Source organism: Salmo salar, chromosome ssa17 (genome assembly GCF_905237065.1).
Source record: "Salmo salar chromosome ssa17, Ssal_v3.1, whole genome shotgun sequence".
NCBI lineage: Eukaryota > Metazoa > Chordata > Actinopteri > Salmoniformes > Salmonidae > Salmo > Salmo salar.
In genome coordinates, this window is record NC_059458.1 from 83,795,648 (window position 1) to 83,820,056 (window position 24,409).

The window sequence follows — 24,409 nt, forward strand, 5'->3', positions numbered from 1 at the left end:
ACATCAGAATCTGGGAGTGAACTACGTTTCTATTCAAGCGTCGATTGACATGGTAATGGCCCAATAGTATTGGAGAAAAGTAGAAAAAACGGACCTCTCCGACAATGTGTGTTAAATTGTGACGTGGCATGGCGTAACGTACAGCACCCATAATGCAACAAATTCTGTCTTACAGCCTCTCTCCACCAGGTGTAGAGCTTCTCTCACCGTTTAAAAACAACAAAGGGACAGGGGACAGGGACAGGGGACAGGGGACAGGGGACAGGGACAGGGGACAGGGTAAGGGGACAGGGTAAGGGGTCAGGGACAGGGTAAAGGGACAGGGTAAGGGGTCAGGGACAGGGTAAAGGGACAGGGTAAGCGGACAGGGACAGGGACTGGGACAGGGACAGGGTAAGGGGGACAGGGACAGGGGACATGGTAAGGGGACAGGGACAGGACTGGGACAGGGACTGGGTAAGGAAGGGGTCAGGGACAGGGACAGGGACAGGGTAAGGGGGACAGGGACAGGAACAGGGTAAGGGGACAGGGACAGGGTAAGGGGGACAGGGACAGGAACAGGGTAAGGGGACAGGGTAAGGGGGACAGGGACAGGAACAGGGTAAGGGGACAGGGTAAGGGGACAGGACTGGGACAGGGACTGGGACAGGGTAAGGGGTCAGGGACAGGGACAGGGACTGGGTAAGGAAGGGGACAGGGACAGGGTAAGGGGGAATACCTAGTCATTTTTTGCGTCATCACTGCAAGCGATCATAACTCTCAAAAGCCACTGTTTACTTCTGAAGATCACTTTAGCCCCGCCCTAAAAACCCGATTCAAATTCGACACAAACCTTCAAATAGGTATGTAATGACACATTATATAAACTCTTTATAGTGTGTTATTTACATTTTAGAGGCGATAAGGTGATAAGTTGGACAGGTCGAGTGAAAAAAGCCGCTTCCCCACCTGCCATTTTTAGAAAGACCCGACGGAGCTCATTGCCTTCTAGAATCACGCAGAGACGGGCAGCATGAAGGGATCCTCATTGGTTTGGTTGGAAAGGGGACAAATTGTGCTTTACAATGGTATTGATATTACAGTTGACCTGGAAGTATTACATTTTTGGGTGCTAAAATAAGGTTAATTGTACGGACCAAGGCGATGTAGTGAGTTAGTTGACGTTATATGTAGAGATGTAGATCTATTCCACCATGTGTATAAATAATACTATAACCACAATCAGGTTGTTAGTCTTATACATGTATAACTCTTCACCTGGCTGTTAAAGTTACAGTCTCCATCCCTCACAGACTCTGTGTGTCTCTCTAACATAACAGGAACTAGTACAGTGAGGAAGTCATCCCTGAGGTAGACAAGACACAGTTACAGTCTCCATCCCTCACAGACTCTGTGTGTCTCTCTAACATAACAGGAACTAGTACAGTGAGGAAGTCATCCCTGAGGTAGACAAGACACAGTTACAGTCTCCATCCCTCACAGACTCTGTGTGTCTCTCTAACATAACAGGAACTAGTACAGGGAGGACAGAACATCCCTTCTGTTGTCTGGTAAATGTCCTGCAGGGTTTCCTGATGTCTTAGTCTGGTCTAACTATAGCTGGCTAATGGACGACCAGCGGATGTTCTGAAAGGGGAGCAGCCAGCACACACACACACACACACACACACACACACACACACACACACACACACACACACACACACACACACACACACACACACACACACACACACACACACACACACACACACACACACACACAGAGCCCCCAGCGCGCTCTCTGCCTTCATTACTTCCACTGTGAGTCACCGTCATCTGTCACACAGGGCTGTGTGTGTGTGTGTGTGTGTGTGTGTGTGTGTGTGTGTGTGTGTGTGTGTGTGTGTGTGTGTGTGTGTGTGTGTGTGTGTGTGTGTGTGTGTGTGTGTGTGTGTGTGTGTGTGTGTGTGTGTGCGTGTGTGTGTGTAACATTTAATGTAACATCCAATATAATTGCATCAGAATGTGTCACCAGTGTCATCAGTGTTAATGACTATAAAGCATCCAGCCACTCTATTGGCTAATGTGAATCTGAGTCTAATATCAATCAATGTTGTCTGTGTCGCACTGCTTTGCTTTATCTTGGCAGGTCGCAGTTGTAAATGACAACTTGTTCTCAACTTGTTCTCAACTTGTTCTCAACTTGTTCTCAACTTGTTCTCAACTGGCCTACCTGGTTAAATAAAGGTGAAATAAAAAATATAAATCTAATGTATTTATAAAGTCCTTTTTACATCAGCTGATGTCACTAAGTACAGTACAGAAACCCAACCTAAAACCCCAAACAGCAGCAATGCAGATGTAGAAGTTGATACACTCTGAAACCTGGAGCTTATAAAGCATTATAAAGCATTCTAGTGATTGGAGGAGCTGTCAGTAACACTGTCTCTGTCAGGTGACTGAATGGAAGTGACAGACCAGATATGTACTGCACAGACGCTACAGACACTGCTGTTGTCCAAAACACTCTCTGGGGTTTGGGTTAAGGGATTCAACATGGATTTGAGGGATTCAAAATAGAACAATGACCTGTGATGACTTGCCTGTGAGTCATTTGGCTATGTGATGACTTGCCTGGGAGTCATTTGGCTATGTGATGACTTGCCTGAGAGTCATTTGGCTATGTGATGCCTTGCCTGGGAGTTATTTGGCTGTGTGATGACTTGCCTGAGAGTCATTTGGCTATGTGATGACTTGCCTGGGAGTCATTTGGCTATGTGATGACTTGCCTGGGAGTCATTTGGCTATGTGATGACTTGCCTAGGAGTCATTTGGCTATGTGATGCCTTGCCTGGGAGTCATTTGGCTATGTGATGACTTGCCTAGGAGTCATTTGGCTATGTGATGCCTTGCCTGGGAGTCATTTGGCTGTGTGATGACTTGTCTGGGAGTCATTTGGCTATGTGATGACTTGCCTGGGAGTCATTTGGCTATGTGATGACTTGCCTGGGAGTCATTTGGCTATGTGATGACTTGCCTGGGAGTCATTTGGCTGTGTGATGACTTGCCTGGGAGTCATTTGGCTATGTGATGCCTTGCCTGGGAGTCATTTGGCTATGTGATGACTTGCCTGGGAGTCATTTGGCTGTGTGATGACTTGCCTGGGAGTCATTTGGCTATGTGATGCCTTGCCTGGGAGTCATTTGGCTATGTGATGACTTGCCTGGGAGTCATTTGGCTATGTGATGCCTTGCCTGGGAGTCATTTGGCTGTGTGATGACTTGCCTGGGAGTCATTTGGCTATGTGATGCCTTGCCTGGGAGTCATTTGGCTGTGTGATGACTTGCCTGGGAGTCATTTGGCTATGTGATGCCAGAGAGGAAGACGGATAATTGGGCCCAAAATCTGCCATGTTTTGTATTATTTTGCTCACCAAGCAAGAGGTTTCTGTACGGAGGTCAATGAGAGAGTGTTGCATTTGGTCAACAACTAAATGTAATGGCTTATTTGATGTAATAGAAGTTTGGTGATGTTAAGTTGTTAGGAGAACACTGATACAAGTAGGACACATCCTGGCAACTTGAGGAAAAACACTTTATATCAGAGTTGTGCCTGTTGTTCACATGCTTATCTGCTCTCTCATTGGCTAGAACGGTCCCACCTGATCTTGCCTCCTCTTGATTGAATTTCATTTTGGAAGATATTTATTTTAATTGTTAGAGTGGCCACTTGAGTATCTACTCAATATAATGGGCAATCTGTGGTGATGCTCTCTCTCGCTCTCTCTTTCCCCCAGCTCTCTCTCTTCCCCCCCCTCTCTCTCTAACTCAGACATATTCTCTCTCCCTCTCATCCTTCCTCCTTCTCTTCCTCTCTCCACCGTCTCTGTGTGGTCCTGAGGTATCTTGGTTGGTAGACATGGTGCTTGTAACGTCAGGCTAGCGGGTGTAGTGTTAGGTTGAACCCTGCGGCCTGTCTGATGAGTGGCTGCGGAAAACTCTGGATGGGGCCTGCTCACCGCTATGCATGCTGGGAATCTATCGCCACCGACCACACAGTAAAAGGTGCGGTCCCTAACCCAACGCTGTAAAACAGGTCTCTTCTGAGCCAGCTCTGTTACCGTCATCTTCTCTTTCTCATCTTTATTTTTCCACATTCACAGTCATCTGATCCTACTCTTTCTTTCCCTCCCTCTCTCTCTCCATCCCTCTCTCTGTTCTCAAAGCGCTGATTTCTTCAATCTGTGGATATTCAATCTGTCAGGGTGGTTGGGTGGAGAGGAGGAGGGTGAAGGGATGGAGGGAAGGAGAGGGTATATGATTCACTCCACACGTGTAAATGTGGCATGTCTGTCTCTCTATGTGCTCGGCTGCCAAAGGAAAAAGGTCTCTGAAGTTTAAAAGAATCCGGGACATAAAGAAGAAGAAGAAACCTATTTCCTTTTTCTTTTTTATCACAACTGAGGGTTGAATGAAAATGATAAAGCGAGAGAGAAAGAGAAGAAAAGGAGGAAAGAGAGAAGACAGCTAGGCAGGTGGCGCCCAAGGTCAAGGAACCAAATACCCTTTTAGAGGAAGAATAACTACCAGAGTTCTGTAAGAGAACCCTGAGAGTATTCTATATTCTAGAACTCTGTTCTGTAAGAGAACCCTGAGAGTATTCTATATTCTAGAACTCTGTTCTGTAAGAGAACCCTGAGAGTATTCTATATTCTAGAACTCTGTTCTGTAAGAGAACCCTGAGAGTATTCTATATTCTAGAACTCTGGGCCTGTTCTGTAAGAGAACCCTGAGAGTATTCTATATTCTAGAACTCTGTTCTGTAAGAGAACCCTGAGAGTATTCTATATTCTAGAACTCTGTTCTGTAAGAGAACCCTGAGAGTATTCTATATTCTAGAACTCTGTTCTGTAAGAGAACCCTGAGAGTATTCTATATTCTAGAACTCTGGGCCTGTTCTGTAAGAGAACCCTGAGAGTATTCTATATTCTAGAACTCTGGGCCTGTTCTGTAAGAGAACCCTGAGAGTATTCTATATTCTAGAACTCTGGGCCTGTTCTGTAAGAGAACCCTGAGAGTATTCTATATTCTAGAACTCTGGGCCTGTTCTGTAAGAGAACCCTGAGAGTATTCTATATTCTAGAACTCTGGGCCTGTTCTGTAAGATAACCCTGAGAGTATTCTATATTCTAGAACTCTGGGCCTGTTCTGTAAGAGAACCCTGAGAGTATTCTATATTCTAGAACTCTGTTCTGTAAGAGAACCCTGAGAGTATTCTATATTCTAGAACTCTGTTCTGTAAGAGAACCCTGAGAGTATTCTATATTCTAGAACTCTGTTCTGTAAGAGAACCCTGAGAGTATTCTATATTCTAGAACTCTGGGCCTGTTCTGTAAGAGAACCCTGAGAGTATTCTATATTCTAGAACTCTGTTCTGTAAGAGAACCCTGAGAGTATTCTATATTCTAGAACTCTGGGCCTGTTCTGTAAGAGAACCCTGAGAGTATTCTATATTCTAGAACTCTGTTCTGTTCAGGTCAATGCCCAGTCTGGCTGTATCCATGGCAGCCGGAGGAGATGTATTCCTTTCATTCTAATGTCTAATTGGTGGATTAATGGTCTCTGAACTCTGGTTGGTCAGTTGTAGCCTCCAGCCTGGCGCCTGCCTCGAGGACCCCTTGGCCCCAGGTCTGGGTCTGGCTGTAGGGCTGACGGACCGGAGACTGGAGACAGGCATTCTCCTGGCCACCTAAAGCCAGCTCCAAAGTAAACAGCAGCTGCCCTGAGTGTGGCTTTACTGTACTGCTTATGAGTGTGAGAAATTGAAAAACATCCCTCGTAATTCCCATTCCCTGTTCACCTATGCAATTAGGGTGAAACGTGAGAGGCTCGTTTTAGGAGCTGGCAGAGATGGGATAAGAGGCAGAGGAGGGGGAAAGAGGAAAGACAGGATGGAGGACGAAGCAGAGGATTATTGCTCTCTAGCCACCTAATGGTGTCCTGGTCTAACCTATCCAAGCCCCCCCCCAGCAAACCAGGAACATTCCCAGAACATTAGCTAAGATTCCATTAAGTTCTAGTTAGGGTTTTTAACATCCCAAAAACATTCAGAGTGTTTTTAATAACAACAATGTACCAGTGATGTTTTCCCAGCAAACCAAAATTGGTTCTGTGAAAGTTCCGAGAACATTCGTTAGGTCGCGGCAAATGTTCTCATGGAAATACAGATATGCATCTGTTGGTCACATTTTCTGACATTGATATGGTCATTTTCACGTTTTTGTTCTTTCATACAATGCTTGGGAATGACGTAAGGCATTTGTGATAATTCTATAGCAATATAGAGTGGGAAAGTGGCCGTACGTTTGGATAATTCATAGACACTGCAGTAAATAAACCCAAATAAAAATGTGTCAGCCTTGTCCAGGACCGGACTCTACACAGACCGGTGCGCCATAGCCAATCAGAGCAAATAAGCGATTTTCACTTTGAACTGGACTGTGTGTCTACAGTCATTAGCAACAGTGTGACTTCAGATCATGAGAAAGGATTCTCCAAAAGCCACAAAATACACAAAATATCATGCATATTTGTGCAGTAATGTAAATACCATGGGAGTCCTCTTACATGTGAGAACTTTACAGTCCTACTGATCAAACAACCATGAACAGGCAGGCTCTCTCTCCCGCTCAGTTCCCTATACACAACAACAAGATCAACAACTAATGTTAGCCTGAGGGAGAAGAGCTCAAATCTAACCAGGGAACACTAGATAAACCCTCTCAAACTTTTCTAGCTTGTAATTGGCCGTCAAAATTGCACTGATAAATGATGGTGAAATTTTTGTTAACTTTTAACCTTTATTGAACTAGGCAAGTCAGTTAAGAACAAATTCTTATTTTCAATGACGGCCTATTTGCTGTTAAGCAAATTTTGACTCCCAAACCCGAATGACGCTGGGCCAATTGTGCGCCGCCCTATGGGACTCCCAATCACGGCCGGTTGTGATACGGCCTGGATTCAAACCAGGGTGTCTGTAGTGACGCCTCTAGCACTGAGATGCAGGGCCTTAGACCGCTGCGCCACTCGGGAGCCCCAGTGCTTGCCTGCCAGCGCATGCTTCTCTCAACCCATGTTTTGACTACTGAATGGGAACTTGCCTGCCCCCCCATGTATCAATGCCAAATACATTTGATTGACAACTAAGAAATATGCTGTGGATAGTCATTCAAGTTCAGCATACCAAGCTAGCAAAGTGATTGACATCTCTTGCTAGTTAACCAAATGACACCTGAACTCTGAACTTTAGCTGTAGCCACCAAAAAACAATATGGGGGGAAATCCAACCACCCGTCCAAAAACTCATCCACCCGTCCAAAACCTCATCCACCCGTCCAATGACATGTCATCCTCCCAGCAGCTAGCTAGTTAGCTAGCTAACGTTAGGCTCCATGTTTTTAGCTTGCTAAATAAACAGCTACACCAATAGATAAGCTAGCCTATTAGCCACGTTATGACTGACTTGTGGTCACTGCCCTTGGTAGTTTGATTGTTTTGACATTCCCAGCCTTAGTTACGTTCATCTGTTTTTGTCGAAGATATTGAGTCATTTAAACTGAAACAGTGCATCCCGAATGGCTGAAAGCGGCAAACCAAGTACCAGGCCAGCTGTAATTTACAACCAGATAGTAATATTTGTTGGACTACCAAGAAATGTATTGGTGAATTATATTAATCGTGCATTGAACTGCATCCATCTATTCTGCCAACAATGCCTTACTATGTCACAGAATCTGTTGGTCAAATAAAACCTATTTTTAAAACCTCTTATAAAGTTGCTTTTGTAGCATAAAGTGGGAATTTTCGAGTGCGCCATTTCAGAACAGTGAGTTAGGAAGGACGCCTGTATCTTTGTAGTGACTGGGAGTATTGATACACCATCCAAAGAGTAATTTAGAACTAAACCATGATAAAAAAATGTTTTATCCATCTACCAATAGGTGCTGTTCTTTGCGAAGCATTGGAAAACCTCCCTGGTCTTTGAACTTGAATCTGTGTTTGAAATTTACTACTCGGCTGAGGGACCTCACAAATAATTGTTTGTGTAGTCGTTAAAAAATCATGTTAAACACTTTTACTGCACACAGAGTCCATGCAACTTACTTTGTGACTGTAAAGCAAATTTCGACAAGGGGGTTATTTGACAATATGGGGTATTGTGTGTAGTCCAGTGACACAAATTCTTAATTTAATCAAATTTAAATTCAGGTTGTAACGAAACAAAATATGGAAAAAGTCAAGGGGTGTGAATACTTTCAGAAGGCACTGTATCTATTGCCATGTCCCCACAATGTTACCACAGCCTAAATAAACATTCTGGGAACCTTTTAAAGAACAGACTAAATGTGTTCTGGGAACCTTTTAAAGAACAGACTAAATGTGTTCTGGGAACCTTTTAAAGACAGACTAAATGTGTTCTGGGAACCTTTTAAAGACAGACTAAATGTGTTCTGGGAACCTTTTAAAGAACAGACTAAATGTGTTCTGGGAACCTTTTAAAGACAGACTAAATGTGTTCTGGGAACCTTTTAAAGACAGACTAAATGTGTTCTGGGAACCTTTTAAAGACAGACTAAATGTGTTCTGGGAACCTTTTAAAGAACAGACTAAATGTGTTCTGGGAACCTTTTAAAGAACAGACTAAATGTGTTCTGGGAACCTTTTAAAGAACAGACTAAATGTGTTCTGGGAACCTTTTAAAGACAGACTAAATGTGTTCTGGGAACCTTTTAAAGAACAGACTAAATGTGTTCTGGGAACCTTTTAAAGAACAGACTAAATGTGTTCTGGGAACCTTTTAAAGAACAGACTAAATGTGTTCTGGGAACCTTTTAAAGAACAGACTAAATGTGTTCTGGGAACCTTTTAAAGACAGACTAAATGTGTTCTGGGAACCTTTTAAAGAACAGACTAAATGTGTTCTGGGAACCTTTTAAAGAACAGACTAAATGTGTTCTGGGAACCTTTTAAAACATTCTCAGAACCTTTAAAGAACAGATTAAAAATTCTCAGAACGTTCTTGCAACATCAGGCAAATGTTTATACAAACATTCTATAATCATCACCGTGACTGGACAGTTTTTGTGTTATGAGAACATTTGCCGCAACCTAACAAATGTTCCGGGAAATTTTACAGAACCAATTTTGGTTTGCTGGGCCTCCTCCTTCCCTGTATTACGTCAAACCCATTTGGAGAGACTGAGCTAACGATGGAACAACGGGTGTCATCTTTCCATCTGTTCTGCCTCCATCACACACAGAACATATAGACATGCCTGAGGGTCAGGGCCAAACCCCTGGACTATTTCAGAAGGGAGACTGGACCCAGAACCATGAGGCCATGAAGCCTCCATCAGACCCAGTGATCGGTCTGAGTTTGGCCAGGGACAGAGGCACATTGCTAGGTTCGGTTTGGCAGGAGGAGTGGGGCCCCACTGGTGGAGAAATGGAGGGATGGAGGGGCCAGAGCAGGGGCATGGATAGTGTGTCCTCAGGCTGGGGGGAGGCAGTGGGAAGACTGGAGGCGGCAGGGGGAGACGGGAGAGACAGGAGAGAGACGGGGGAGAGACGGGGGAGGCGGGGGAGAGACAGGAGGAGGCTGGGGGAGACAGGAGGCGGCTGGCGGGAGACAGGGGTGAGGAGGGGGAGAGACGGGGGAGAGACGGGGAGGCGGGGGAGAGACAGGGGAGAGACGGGGGAGAGATGGGGGAGAGACGGGGGAGGCGGGGGAGAGACAGGAGGAGGCTGGGGGGAGACAGGAGGCGGCTGGGGGGAGACAGGGGGAGACAGGGGTGAGGAGGGGGAGAGATGGGGAGGCTGGGGAGAGACAGGAGGAGACAGGGGGAGACGGGGAGGCGGGGGAGAGACGGGGAGGCTGGGGAGAGACAGGAGGAGACAGGGGGGAGACAGGGGAGAGACGGGGAGGCGGGGGAGAGACGGGGAGGCTGGGGGGAGACAGGAGGAGGCTGGGGGAGACAGGGGGAGACAGGGGTGAGGAGGGGAGGCGGGGGAGAGACGGGGAGGCTGGGGGGAGACAGAAGGAGGCTGGGGGAGACAGGGGTGAGGAGGGGGAGAGACAGGGGGAGGCTGGGGGAGAGACAGAGGGAGGCAGGGGAGAGACAGAGGGAGGCAGGGGAGAGACAGAGGGAGGCAGGGGAGAGACAGAGGGAGGCAGGGGAGAGACAGAGGGAGGCAGGGGAGAGACAGAGGGAGGCAGGGGAGAGACTGCTGTATCAAGAATTACCAGCAGGGACTGTCGGCCTGGACTGATGAAGAAGTTCACTCTAACCACAGCATGTGCTGAACCAACGCTGAGCACACACACACGCGCACACACACACACACACACACACACACACACACACACACACACACACACACACACACACACACACACACACACACACACACACACACACACACACACACACACACACACACACACACACACACACACACACACACTACTGAACGTCATTGACCAGGATGGAAAGGCACATCCAACCCAATGAGCAACATAAACAGACAGAAACCCGGAACAGACCAGGGGACGGATAGAGGCTTGAGGAGACAGAACATGAGAGAAAGACAGACAGAGAGCCAGAGAAAACAGTCAAACCACAGTAAAGTGGGGGCTGATCGTTGTGGCGTTGTTGTCCCAATGACGACTCATGAATAATAACAGCCTGTGTTCCAGGTTCTGGACTCTACCAGATATAGGGTGCATCCCTAATGGCACCCTATAGTGCCTAGGGCTACTGGTCAAAAGTAGTGCACTATAAAGGCGATAGGGTGCTATTGTTGGCACAGATATAAACTAACTATCCCCTGGTGGAGCTTTGTACTGTAACACAACCTGGAGAGATGGACTGAAGCTTACAGCCAAGCCCAACACACACACACACACACACACACACACACACACACACACACACACACACACACACACACACACACACACACACACACACACACACACACACACACACACACACACACACACACACACACACACACACACACACACACACACTACCTAGCTAACACCAGGGATTATCACTGTATTAAGTTTCTCTCATACCACCTTTTACTAATGAGAGGGTGGGCCCAGTTTCCACCCTGTACCCCCCTCCACCCACCATGGTCAGACCGGGTCGAACTATAGCTAGGTGTCTGTGGTGTTCAAGGAGGGTGTGTGTGTGTTTCTTTAGCTGTACAGTTCTGGGTTCTGGTTTCGCGAAGGTTCTGGTTCATAGGTTCATGTCACTACATATTTTTACATCATGTAAATACCTTCCCCTCTATAACAACTGGACCGGCTACGGACAGTTGAGTTTCTCCTACGAACGCAGCCCACTCTATCCCTCCACTGCTCCCTCCATCCATCCAAACCTCCCTCCACCCCTCCTTCCATCCATCCTTCCATCTAAACCTCCCTCCACCCCTCCCTCCATCCTTCCATCTAAACCTCCCTCCACTGCTCCCTCCCTCCATCCATCCAAACCTCCCTCCACCCCTCCTTCCATCTAAACCTCCCTCCACTGCTCCCTCCATCCATCCTTCCTTCTAAACCTCCCTCCCTTCATCCCTTCATCCATCCATCCAAAAACCACAATTTGGGAAGGGAAAGGAGGTCATGGGAGGGTGGAAGGAGTAGGAGAGGGGGAGGTGAGTGGTGGAAGGAGTAGGAGAGGGGGGGTGAGTGGTGGATGGAGTAGGAGAGGGGGAGGTGAGTGGTGGAAGGAGTAGGAGAGGGGGGGGAGTGGTGGCGGGAGTAGGAGAGGGGGGAGGTGAGTGGTGGATGGAGTAGGAGAGGGGGAGGTGAGTGGTGGATGGAGTAGGAGAGGGGGAGGTGAGTGGTGGATGGAGTAGGAGAGGGGGAGGTGAGTGGTGGCGGGAGTAGGAGAGGGGGAGGTGAGTGGTGGATGGAGTAGGAGAGGGGGGAGGTGAGTGGTGGAAGGAGTAGGAGAGGGGGAGGTGAGTGGTGGATGGAGTAGGAGAGGGGGAGGTGAGTGGTGGAAGAAGTAGGAGAGGGGGGAGGTGAGTGGTGGAAGGAGTAGGAGAGGGGGAGGTGAGTGGTGGAAGGAGTAGGAGAGGGGGGAGGTGAGTGGTGGAAGGAGTAGGAGAGGGGGAGGTGAGTGGTGGATGGAGTAGGAGAGGGGGAGGTGAGTGGTGGAAGGAGTAGGAGAGGGGGAGGTGAGTGGTGGAAGAAGTAGGAGAGAGGGGAGGTGAGTGGTGGAAGGAGTAGGAGAGGGGGGAGGTGAGTGGTGGAAGAAGTAGGAGAGGGGGAGGTGAGTGGTGGAAGAAGTAGGAGAGGGGGAGGTGAGTGGTGGAAGGAGTAGGAGAGGGGGAGGTGAGTGGTGGATGGAGTAGGAGAGGGGGAGGTGAGTGGTGGAAGGAGTAGGAGAGGGGGAGGTGAGTGGTGGAAGGAGTAGGAGAGGGGGGAGTTGAGTGGTGGCGGGAGTAGGAGAGGGGGGAGGTGAGTGGTGGAAGGAGTAGGAGAGGGGGAGGTGAGTGGTGGATGGAGTAGGAGAGGGGGAGGTGAGTGGTGGATGGAGTAGGAGAGGGGGAGGTGAGTGGTGGATGGAGTAGGAGAGGGGGAGGTGAGTGGTGGAAGGAGTGGGAGAGGGGGAGGTGAGTGGTGGATGGAGTAGGAGAGGGGGAGGTGGAGTGGTGGAAGGAGTAGGAGAGGGGGAGGTGAGTGGTGGATGGAGTAGGAGAGGGGGAGGTGAGTGGTGGCGGGAGTAGGAGAGGGGGAGGTGAGTGGTGGATGGAGTAGGAGAGGGGGAGGTGAGTGGTGCGGGAGTAGGAGGGGGAGGTGAGTGGTGGATGGAGTAGGAGAGGGGGGAGGTGAGTGGTGGAAGGAGTAGGAGAGGGGAGGTGAGTGGTGGAAAGAGTGGGAGAGGGGGAGGTGAGTGGTGGATGGAGTAGGAGAGGGGGAGGTGAGTGGTGGATGGAGTAGGAGAGGAGGGAGGTGAGTGGTGGAAGGAGTAGGAGAGGGGGAGGTGAGTGGTGGATGGAGTAGGAGAGGGGGAGGTGAGTGGTGGCGGGAGTAGGAGAGGGGGGAGGTGAGTGGTGGATGGAGTAGGAGAGGGGGGAGGTGAGTGGTGGAAGGAGTAGGAGAGGGGGAGGTGAGTGGTGGAAAGAGTGGGAGAGGGGGAGGTGAGTGGTGGATGGAGTAGGAGAGGGGGAGGTGAGTGGTGGATGGAGTAGGAGAGGGGGAGGTGAGTGGTGGAAGGAGTAGGAGAGGGGGAGGTGAGTGGTGGATGGAGTAGGAGAGGGGGAGGTGAGTGGTGGCGGGAGTAGGAGAGGGGGAGGTGAGTGGTGGATGGAGTAGGAGAGGGGGAGGTGAGTGGTGGAAGAGAGTGGGAGAGAGAGGGGAGGTGAGTGGTGGAAGGAGTAGGAGAGGGGGAGGTGAGTGGTGGATGGAGTAGGAGAGGGGGGAGGTGAGTGGTGGAAGAAGTAGGAGAGGGGGAGGTGAGTGGTAGATGGAGTAGGAGAGGGGGAGGTGAGTGGTGGCGGGAGTAGGAGAGGGGGAGGTGAGTGGTGGCGGGAGTAGGAGAGGGGGAGGTGAGTGGTGGATGGAGTAGGAGAGGGGGGAGGTGAGTGGTGGAAGAAGTAAGAGAGGGGGGAGGTGAGTGGTGGAAGGACTAGGAGAGGGGGGAGGTGAGTGGTGGATGGAGTAGGAGAGGGGGGAGGTGAGTGGTGGAAGGAGTAGGAGAGGGGGGAGGTGAGTGGTAGATGGAGTAGGAGGGGGGGTGAGTGGTGGAGGGAGTAGCAGAGGGGGGAGGTGAGTGGTAGATGGAGTAGGAGAGGGGGGAGGTGAGTGGTGGAAGGAGTAGGAGAGGGGGGAGGTGAGTGGTGGAGGGAGTAGGAGAGGGGGGAGGTGAGTGGTGGAAGGAGTAGGAGAGGGGGGAGGTGAGTGGTGGAGGGAGTAGGAGACGGGAGAGGTGAGTGCGGTTTGGGAGCAAGAACCTGATCGCCCGTTTTACCTGAGAGGAATCTCAGATATTCTCAAATGAGGAACCAGAGCAGGCTTCAAAGAACAGAGAAGAAAGGACGGAGAGGAAAGAGAGGACGGAGAGGAAAGAGAGGACAGAGAGGACGGAGAGGACAGAGAGGACAGAGAGGACGGAGAGGACAGAGAGGACGGAGAGGAAAGAGAGGACGGAGAGGAAAGAGAGGACAGAGAGGACGGAGAGGACAGGGAGGACGGAGAGGACGGAGAGGACAGAGAGGACAGAGAGGACGGAGAGGACAGAGAGGACGGAGAGGACAGAGAGGACAGAGAGGACGGAGAGGACAGAGAGGACGGAGAGGACAGAGAGGACGGAGAGGACGGAGAGGACGGAGAGGACAGAGAGGACGGAGAGGACAGAGAGGACAGAGAGGACAGAGAGGACGGAGAGGACAGAGAGGACGGAGAGGACAGAGAGGACGGAGAGGACGGAGAGGACGGAGAGGACAGAGAGGACGGAGAGGACGGAGAGGACAGAGAGGACAGAGAGGACGGAGAGGACGGAGAGGACGGAGAGAACGGAGAGGACGGAGAGGACGGAGAGGACGGAGAGGACAGAGAGGACGGAGAGAACGGAGAGGACGGAGAGGACAGAAAGGACGGAGAGGACAGAGAGGACGGAGAGAACGGAGAGGACGGAGAGGACAGAGAGGACGGAGAGGACGGAGAGGACAGAGAGGACGGAGAGAACGGAGAGGACGGAGAGGACGGAGAGGACAGAGAGGACGGAGAGGACAGAGAGGACGGAGAGAACGGAGAGGACGGAGAGGACAGAGAGGACGGAGAGGACGGAGAGGACGGAGAGGACAGAGAGGACGGAGAGAACGGAGAGGACGGAGAGGACGGAGAGGACGGAGAGGACAGAGAGGACAGAGAGGACGGAGAGGACGGAGAGGACGGAGAGGACAGAGAGGACGGAGAGAACGGAGAGGACGGAGAGGACAGAGAGGACGGAGAGGACGGAGAGGACAGAGAGGACGGAGAGAACGGAGAGGACGGAGAGGACAGAGAGGACGGAGAGGACAGAGAGGACAGAGAGGACGGAGAGGACAGAGAGGACAGAGAGTGAGAGAACGAGAAAGAGAAAAAGAATGATGGAGAAAATGGGGGAGGAGAAAGATACTTCTTGTTCTACTACGAGACCTCTACACTCTTAGAAAAACATTACTATCAGGTTCCAGGTGGAACCCTTTCCACAGAGGGTTCTACATGGAACCCAAAACGGTTCTACCTGGAACCAAAAATGGTTGTCCTATGGGGACAGAGTGTACACAGCCTTCACACATCATCAGACATACAGTGATGTTGTGGAGATGGAGGGAACAAGAGAAACACACACCTCTCTCACCTTGACCTGTTGAGAGCTCTCATTGAGGTTGTCCTCTCTCTTCCTGACCTCCTCCATCAGCTGGGCGTTCTTACTCTTCTCCACCTGTTCCTTATGTTTCAGGTTGGCCACTGTCTTAGTCTGACTCTTCACCTGTCTGGAGAGATACAGGAGAGAGGACAGGTTAGATAACATACAGACTACACTAGTCCTAACTCTTCATCTGTCTGGAGAGATACAGGAGAGAGGACAGGTTAGATAACATACAGACTACACTAGTCCTAACTCTTCACCTGTCTGGAGAGATACAGGAGGACAGGTTAGATAACATACAGACTACACTAGTCCTAACTCTTCACCTGTCTGGAGAGATACAGGAGAGAGGACAGGTTAGATAACATACAGACTACACTAGTCCTAACTCTTCATCTGTCTGGAGAGATACAGGAGAGAGGACAGGTTAGATAACATACAGACTCTACTAGTCCTAACTCTTCATCTGTCTGGAGAGATACAGGAGAGAGGACAGGTTAGATAACATACAGACTACACTAGTCCTAACTCTTCACCTGTCTGGAGAGATACAGGAGAGAGGACAGGTTAGATAACATACAGACTACACTAGTCCTAACTCTTCATCTGTCTGGAGAGATACAGGAGAGAGGACAGGTTAGATAACATACAGACTACACTAGTCCTAACTCTTCATCTGTCTGGAGAGATACAGGAGAGAGGACAGGTTAGATAACATACAGACTACACTAGTCCTAACTCTTCACCTGTCTGGAGAGATACAGGAGAGAGGACAGGTTAGATAACATACAGACTACACTAGTCCTAACTCTTCACCTGTCTGGAGAGATACAGGAGAGAGGACAGGTTAGATAACATACAGACTACACTAGTCCTAACTCTTCATCTGTCTGGAGAGATACAGGAGAGAGGACAGGTTAGATAACATACAGACTACACTAGTCCTAACTCTTCACCTGTCTGGAGAGATACAGGAGAGAGGACAGGTTAGATAACATACAGACTACACTAGTCCTAACTCTTCACCTGTCTGGAGAGATACAGGAGAGAGGACAGGTTAGATAACATACAGACTACACTAGTCCTAACTCTTCATCTGTCTGGAGAGATACAGGAGAGAGGACAGGTTAGATAACATACAGACTACACTAGTCCTAACTCTTCACCTGTCTGGAGAGATACAGGAGAGAGGACAGGTTAGATAACATACAGACTACACTAGTCCTAACTCTTCACCTGTCTGGAGAGATACAAGAGAGAGGACAGGTTAGATAACATACAGACTACACTAGTCCTAACTCTTCACTTGTCTGGAGAGATACAGGAGAGAGGACAGGTTAGATAACATACAGACTACACTAGTCCTAACTCTTCACCTGTCTGGAGAGATACAGGAGAGAGGACAGGTTAGATAACATACAGACTACACTAGTCCTAACTCTTCACCTGTCTGGAGAGATACAGGAGAGAGGACAGGTTAGATAACATACAGACTACACTAGTCCTAACTCTTCACCTGTCTGGAGAGATACAGGAGAGAGGACAGGTTAGATAACATACAGACTACACTAGTCCTAACTCTTCATCTGTCTGGAGAGATACAGGAGAGAGGACAGGTTAGATAACATACAGACTACACTAGTCCTAACTCTTCATCTGTCTGGAGAGATACAGGAGAGAGGACAGGTTAGATAACATACAGACTACACTAGTCCTAACTCTTCATCTGTCTGGAGAGATACAGGAAAGAGGAGAGGAGACTGAACATAGCCTTGCTATTGAGAAAGGCTGCCGTAGGCAGACCTGGCTCTCAAGAGAAGACAGGCTATGTGCACACTGCCCACAAAATGAGGTGGAAACTGAGCTGCACTTCCTAACCTCCTGCCAAATGTATGACCATATTAGAGACATATTTCCCTCAGATTACACAGATCAACAAAGAATTTGAAAACAAACCCGATTTTGATAAACTCCCATATCTACTGGGTGAAATACCACAGTGTGACATCACAGCAGCAAGATTTGTGACCTGTTGCCACAAGAAAAGGTCAACCAGTGAAGAACAAACACCATTATAAATACAACCCATACAGTGAGGGAAAAAAGTATTTGATCCCCTGCTGATTTTGTACGTTTGCCCACTGACAAAGAAATGATCAGTCTATAATTTTAATGGTAGGTTTATTTGAACAGTGAGAGACAGAATAACAACAACAAAATCCAGAAAAACGCATGTCAAAAATGTTATAAATTGATTGGCATTTTAATGAGGGAAATAAGTATTTGACCCCCTCTCAATCAGCAAGATCTCTGGCTCCCAGGTGTCTTTTATACAGGTAAAGAGCTGAGATTAGGAGCACACTCTTAAAGGGAGTGTTCCTAATCTCAGCTTGTTACCTGTATAAAAGACACCTGTCCACAGAAGCAATCAATCAATCAGATCCCAAACTCTCCATCATGGCCAAGACCAAAGAGCTCTCCAAGGATGTCAGGGACAAGATTGTAGACCTACACAAGGCTGGAATGGGCTACAAGACCATCGCCAAGCAGCTTGGTGAGAAGGTGACAACATTTGGTGCGATTATTCGCAAATGGAAGAAACACAAAAGAACTGTCAATATCCCTCGGCCTGGGGATCCATGCAAGATCTCACCTCGTGGAGTTACAATGATCATGAGAACGGTGAGGAATCAGCCCAGAACTACACGGGAGGATCTTGTCAATGATCTCAAGGCAGCTGGGACCATAGTCACCAAGAAAACAATTGGTAACACACTACGCCATGAAGGACTGAAATCCTGCAGCGCCCGCAAGGTCCCCCTGCTCATGAAAGCACATATACATGCCCGTCTGAAGTTTGCCAGTGAACATCTGAATGATTCAGAGGACAACTGGGTGAAAGTGTTGTGGTCAGATGAGACCAAAATGGAGCTCTTTGGCATCAACTCAACTCCCCGTGTTTGGAGGAGACGTAATGCTGCCTATGACCCCAAGAACACCACCCCCACCGTCAAACATGGAGGTGGAAACATTATGCTTTGGGGGTGTTTTTCTGCTAAGGGGACAGGACAACTTCACCGCATCAAAGGGACGATGGACGGGGCCATGTACCGTCAAATCTTGGGTGAGAACCTCCTTCCCTCAGCCAGGGTATTGAAAATGGGTCGTGGATGGGTATTCCAGCATGACAATGACCCAAAACACACGGCCAAGGCAACAAAGGAGTGGCTCAAGAAGAAGCACATTAAGGTCCTGGAGTGGCCTAGCCAGTCTCCAGACCTTAATCCCATAGAAAATCTGTGGAGGGAGTTGCCAAACGTTAGCCTCGAAACCTTAATGACTTGGAGAAGATCTGCAAAGAGGAGTGGGACAAAATCCCTCCTGAGATGTGTGCAAACCTGGTGGCCAACTACAAGAAACGTCTGACCTCTGTGATTGACAATAAGGGTTTTGCCACCAAGTACTAAGTCATATTTTGCAGAGGGGTCAAATACTTATTTCCCTCATTAAAATGCCAATCAATTTATAACATTTTTGACATGCGTTTTTCTGGATTTTTTTGTTGTTATTCTGTCTCTCACTGTTCAAATAAACCTACCATTAAAATTATAGACTGATCATTTCTTTGTCAGTGGGCAAACGTACAAAATCAGCAGGGGATCAAATACTTTTTCCCCTCACTGTATTTATGTTTATTTATTTTCCCTTTTGTACTTTAACCATTTACACATCGTTACAACACTGTATATATACATAATATGACATTTGTAATGTCTTTATTCTTTAGGAACTTCTGTGAGTGTAATGTTTACTGTTCATTTTTATTGTTTATTTCACTTGTGTATATTGTCTACTTCACTTGCTTTGGCAACGTTAACACATGTTTCCCATGCCAATAAAGCCCTTTGAATGTAATTGAATTGAGAGGTCTGGTGCTGCTCCAAATCCCATTACAGACGAACAAGGTGATATGAAGTGGAACAGTGGAACAGGGCTGAGTGGGGCCAACACAGACCTGTTATAGCACCTGATCACTCAAGACCACAGGAGGGTGTGTGTGTGCTTAGGACAAGTACACACACACACACACACACACACACACACACACACACACACATACAGGCCCAGCGGGCAAAATGTCCAGACACAGACAAAACCCCCAGTATCAGGTCTAACTGGGGACATAGAACATGCTGCAGTGTAGAGAGAAGAGTCCAGCTCAGCCCAGTACAGTCCAGCTCAGTCTAGCCCAGTCCAGCTCAGCCCAGTACAGTCCAGCTCAGTCTAGCCCAGTCCAGCTCAGCCCAGTCCAGTCCAGCTCAGTCCAGTCCAGCTCAGCCCAGTCCAGACCAGCTCAGCCCAGTCCAGTTTAGTCCAGACCAGACATTCCCCCAGTCCAGTCCAGCTCAGCCCAGTCCAGTCCAGCTAAGCCCAGTCCAGTCCAGCTCAGCCCAGTCCAGTCCAGCTCAGCCCAGTCCAGTCCAGCTCAGCCCAGTCCAGAGCAGAACTGGGTCTCATAAGGAGAACAGAACTGGGTCACACAGGGAGAACAGAACTGGGTCTCACAGGGAGAACAGAACTGGGTCTCACAGGGAGAACAGAACTGGGTCTCACAAGGAGAACAGAACTGGGTCTCACAGGGAGAACATAACTGGGTCTCACAGGGAGAACAGAACTGGGTCTCACAGGGAGAACAGAACTGGGTCACACAGGGAACTGGGTCACACAGGGAGAACAGAACTGGGTCACACAGGGAGAACAGAACTGGGTCTCACAAGGAGAACAGAACTGGGTCTCACAGGGAGAACAGAACTGGGTCACACAGGGAACTGGGTCACACAGGGAGAACAGAACTGGGTCACACAGGGAGAACAGAACTGGGTCTCACAGGGAGAACAGAACTGGGTCACACAGGGAACTGGGTCACACAGGGAGAACAGAACTGGGTCACACAGGGAGAACAGAACTGGGTCTCACAGGGAGAACAGAACTGGGTCACACAGGGAACTGGGTCACACAGGGAGAACATAACTGGGTCTCACAGGGAGAACATAACTGGGTCTCACAGGGAGAACAGAACTGGGTCTCACAGGGAGAACAGAACTGGGTCTCACAGGGAGAACAGAACTGTCTGGTTAATGATCCAGTCATTTGAATGATGTAATGCATCTATTTCTCTAAGTGGACGATCAACAACTTACAGTAGAGTTGGAATGGCAAACACATTGTATGTCTGTATGTTCGTGTGTGTGTGTGTGTGTGTGTGTGTGTGTGTGTGTGTGTGTGTGTGTGTGTGTGTGTGTGTGTGTGTGTGTGTGTGTGTGTGTGTGTGTGTGTGTGTGTGTATAACAGGTCATAAATATCCAGGAATGTTCAAATTTGGTGTTTTCCAACCCGGTCAGCCATCTGCTTGGCTACAGAGCAGTTTCCCCCCTATTCTCTACAGACAGTCTCCTGGACTGAGTCCCTAAAGACACCCTGTCCTCTATATAGTGCACTACTAATGACCACAACACTATGGTATGAAGGGAGTAGGGTGAACAGAACCCTATGGTATGAAGGGAGTAGGGTGAACAGAACCCTATGGTATGAAGGGAGCGGGGTGACCAGAACCCTATGGTATGAAGGGAGTAGGGTGAACAGAACCCTATGGTATGAAGGGAGTAGGGTGAACAGAACCCTATGGTATGAAGGGAGTAGGGTGAACAGAACCCTATGGTATGAAGGGAGTAGGGTGAACAGAACCCTATGGTATGAAGGAAGTAGGGTGACATTGGGGGCACACAGACTCTTATTCATGTTTTCTATTACCACCAAACACTCTTCATAGCAGAGTGGATAGGATGAGAAGGCTGATGACCCTTTTACAGGGTTCACCAGTAAAGAGGACATACTTATCATGGCTGAGACTGACTTCAGACCAGTGGGGTTTGAATGAATGTGTAACAGATTAGGGTGTTATGAAGGATAAGACCTGATTCAGAATCAGGTGTAAGCCATATCAAAAAGCACCGACTAATATGTGGGATGTCTCTGACTCCAAGTCAGCTGAGAGTTTATGATCTACAGGACAGTATTTCAACAGTGAGTGAGCTCTGGAAATGTTCACTGTGCTGGATGTTTTATCTGCATGGCCTGTGTGGAAACTATGCAGAAATAGGACAGTGTGAGAGAGGGGAGAGAAGAGAGAGGGAAGGCTGTCTAGGGAGAGAGGGGAGAGAAGAGAGAGGGAAGACTGTCTAGGGAGAGAGGGGAGAGAAGAGAGAGGGAAGGCTGTCTAGGGAGAGAGGGGAGTCTGTCTAGGGAGAGAGGGGAGAGAAGAGAGAGGGAAGGCTGTCTAGGGAGAGAGGAGAGAGAAGAGAGAGGGAAGGCTGTCTAGGGAGAGAGGAGAGAGAAGAGAGAGGGAAGGCTGTCTAGGGAGAGAGGGGAGAGAAGAGAGAGGGAAGGATGTCTAGGGAGAGAGGGGAGAGAAGAGAGAGGGAAGGCTGTCTAGGGAGAGAGGGGAGAGAAGAGAGAGGGAAGGCTGTCTAGGGAGAGAGGAGAGAGAAGAGAGAGGGAAGGCTGTCTAGGGAGAGAGGGGAGAGAAGAGAGAGGGAAGGCTGTCTAGGGAGAGAGGAGAGAGAAGAGAGAGGGAAGGATGTCTAGGGAGAGAGGGGAGAGAAGAGAGAGGGAAGGCTGTCTAGGGAGAGAGGGGAGAGAAGAGAGAGGGAAGGCTGTCTAGGGAGAGAGGGGAGAGGGAAGACTGTCTAGGGAGAGAGGGGAGAGGGAAGGCTGTCTAGGGAGAGAGGAGAGAGAAGAGAGAGGGAAGGCTGTCTAGGGAGAGAGGGGAGAGAAGAGAGAGGGAAGGATGTCTAGGGAGAGAGGGGAGAGAAGAGAGAGGGAAGGCTGTCTAGGGAGAGAGAGGAGAGACTGTCTAGGGAGAGATGGGAGACTGTATAGGGAGAGAGGGGAGACTGTCTAGGGAGAGGGGAGAGACTGTCTAGGGAGAGAGGGGAGACTGTCTAGGGAGAGAGGGGAGACTGTGTAGGGAGAGGGGGGAGACTGTCTAGGCAGAGAGGGGAGACTGTCTAGGCAGAGAGGGGAGACTGTCTAGGCAGAGAGGGGAGACTGTCTAGGGAGAGGGGGGAGACTGTCTAGGGAGAGGGGGGAGACTGTCTAGGGAGAGGGGGAGACTGTCTAGGGAGAGAGGGGAGTCTGTCTAGGGAGAGAGGGGAGACTGTCTAGGGAGAGGGGGAGACTGTCTAGGGAGAGGGGGAGACTGTCTAGGGAGAGAGGGGAGACTGTCTAGGGAGAGGGGGGAGAGAGAGGGGACTGACTAGGGAGAAAGGGAAGAGAGGAGAGAGGGAAGACTGTCTAGGGAGAGAGGGGAGACTGTCTAGGGAGAGGGGGAGACTGTCTAGGGAGAGGGGGAGACTGTCTAGGGAGAGAGGGGAGACTGTCTAGGGAGAGGGGGGAGACTGTCTAGGGAGAGAGGGGAGACTGTCTAGGGAGAGGGGGAGACTGTCTAGGGAGAGGGGGAGACTGTCTAGGGAGAGAGGGGAGACTGTCTAGGGAGAGAGGGGAGTCTGTCTAGGGAGAGGGGGAGACTGTCTAGGGAGAGAGGGGAGACTGTCTAGGGAGAGAGGGGAGTCTGTCTAGGGAGAGAGGGGAGACTGTCTAGGGAGAGAGGGGAGACTGTCTAGGGAGAGGGGGGAGACTGTCTAGGGAGAGAGGGGAGACTGTCTAGGGAGAGAGGGGAGACTGTCTAGGGAGAGAGGGGAGACTGTCTAGGGAGAGAGGGGAGACTGTCTAGGGAGAGAGGGGAGTCTGTCTAGGGAGAGGGGGGAGACTGTCTAGGGAGAGAGGGGAGACTGTCTAGGGAGAGGGGAGACTGTCTAGGGAGAGAGGGGAGTCTGTCTAGGGAGAGAGGGGAGACTGTCTAGGGAGAGGGGGAGACTGTCTAGGGAGAGGGGGAGACTGTCTAGGGAGAGAGGGGAGACTGTCTAGGGAGAGAGGGGAGTCTGTCTAGGGAGAGGGGGGAGACTGTCTAGGGAGAGAGGGGAGACTGTCTAGGGAGAGGGGAGACTGTCTAGGGAGAGAGGGGAGACTGTCTAGGGAGAGAGGGGAGACTGTCTAGGGAGAGGGGGGAGACTGTCTAGGGAGAGGGGGAGACTGTCTAGGGAGAGAGGGGAGACTGTCTAGGGAGAGAGGGGAGTCTGTCTAGGGAGAGGGGGGAGACTGTCTAGGGAGAGAGGGGAGACTGTCTAGGGAGAGGGGAGACTGTCTAGGGAGAGAGGGGAGTCTGTCTAGGGAGAGAGGGGAGACTGTCTAGGGAGAGGGGGGAGACTGTCTAGGGAGAGGGGGAGACTGTCTAGGGAGAGAGGGGAGACTGTCTAGGGAGAGGGGGGAGACTGTCTAGGGAGAGAGGGGAGTCTGTCTAGGGAGAGAGGGGAGACTGTCTAGGGAGAGGGGGGAGACTGTCTAGGGAGAGGGGGAGACTGTCTAGGGAGAGAGGGGAGACTGTCTAGGGAGAGAGGGGAGACTGTCTAGGGAGAGAGGGGAGACTGTCTAGGGATGTGTGTATGTCACGTCAGTACAAAGATGGGAGTAGGGTGGTGGTGGGCATTGTAGGATGGGAGAGCTCCCTACAGTGCTGGGGTCAGGCAAGGGCATTTCATGTACAGTACACACTCTTAGAAGTACACTCCCTCCCTCCTCCCTCTTCCATGCCTTCATGTCTGTTGCAGCCTTTGTCAACATTTCCAGAGGGATTCTCCCAGGAACAAAAGCTCTAATGACAGCCTTCTAATCTACCCTATACTGCAGGATTACACCCAGCCCTTCAAACCCTCATTCCACAGATTCCTCTCTTCTGTGTCCTCTGTCTGTCCTCTCCTTCATCATTAACATGTTCCTCTCCTCTAGATAAAACCATTTAGAGCTTCAACACAAGACAGTCCCCTGTGTGTGTGTGTGTGTGTGTGTGTGTGTGTGTGTGTGTGTGTGTGTGTG

At 49.7% G+C, this 24,409-nt stretch overlaps 1 protein-coding gene across 1 annotated transcript in view; it reads right to left on the bottom strand.

Annotated features, from left to right (window-relative positions):
- LOC106599296 (ELKS/Rab6-interacting/CAST family member 1) overlaps window positions 1–24,409 on the bottom strand; it is a 678,087-nt gene that overhangs the window by 329,990 nt on the left and 323,688 nt on the right. The window contains 1 exon segment of the mRNA XM_045700260.1: window positions 15,407–15,542. Within this exon segment, the coding sequence (XP_045556216.1) occupies window positions 15,407–15,542 (136 nt within the window).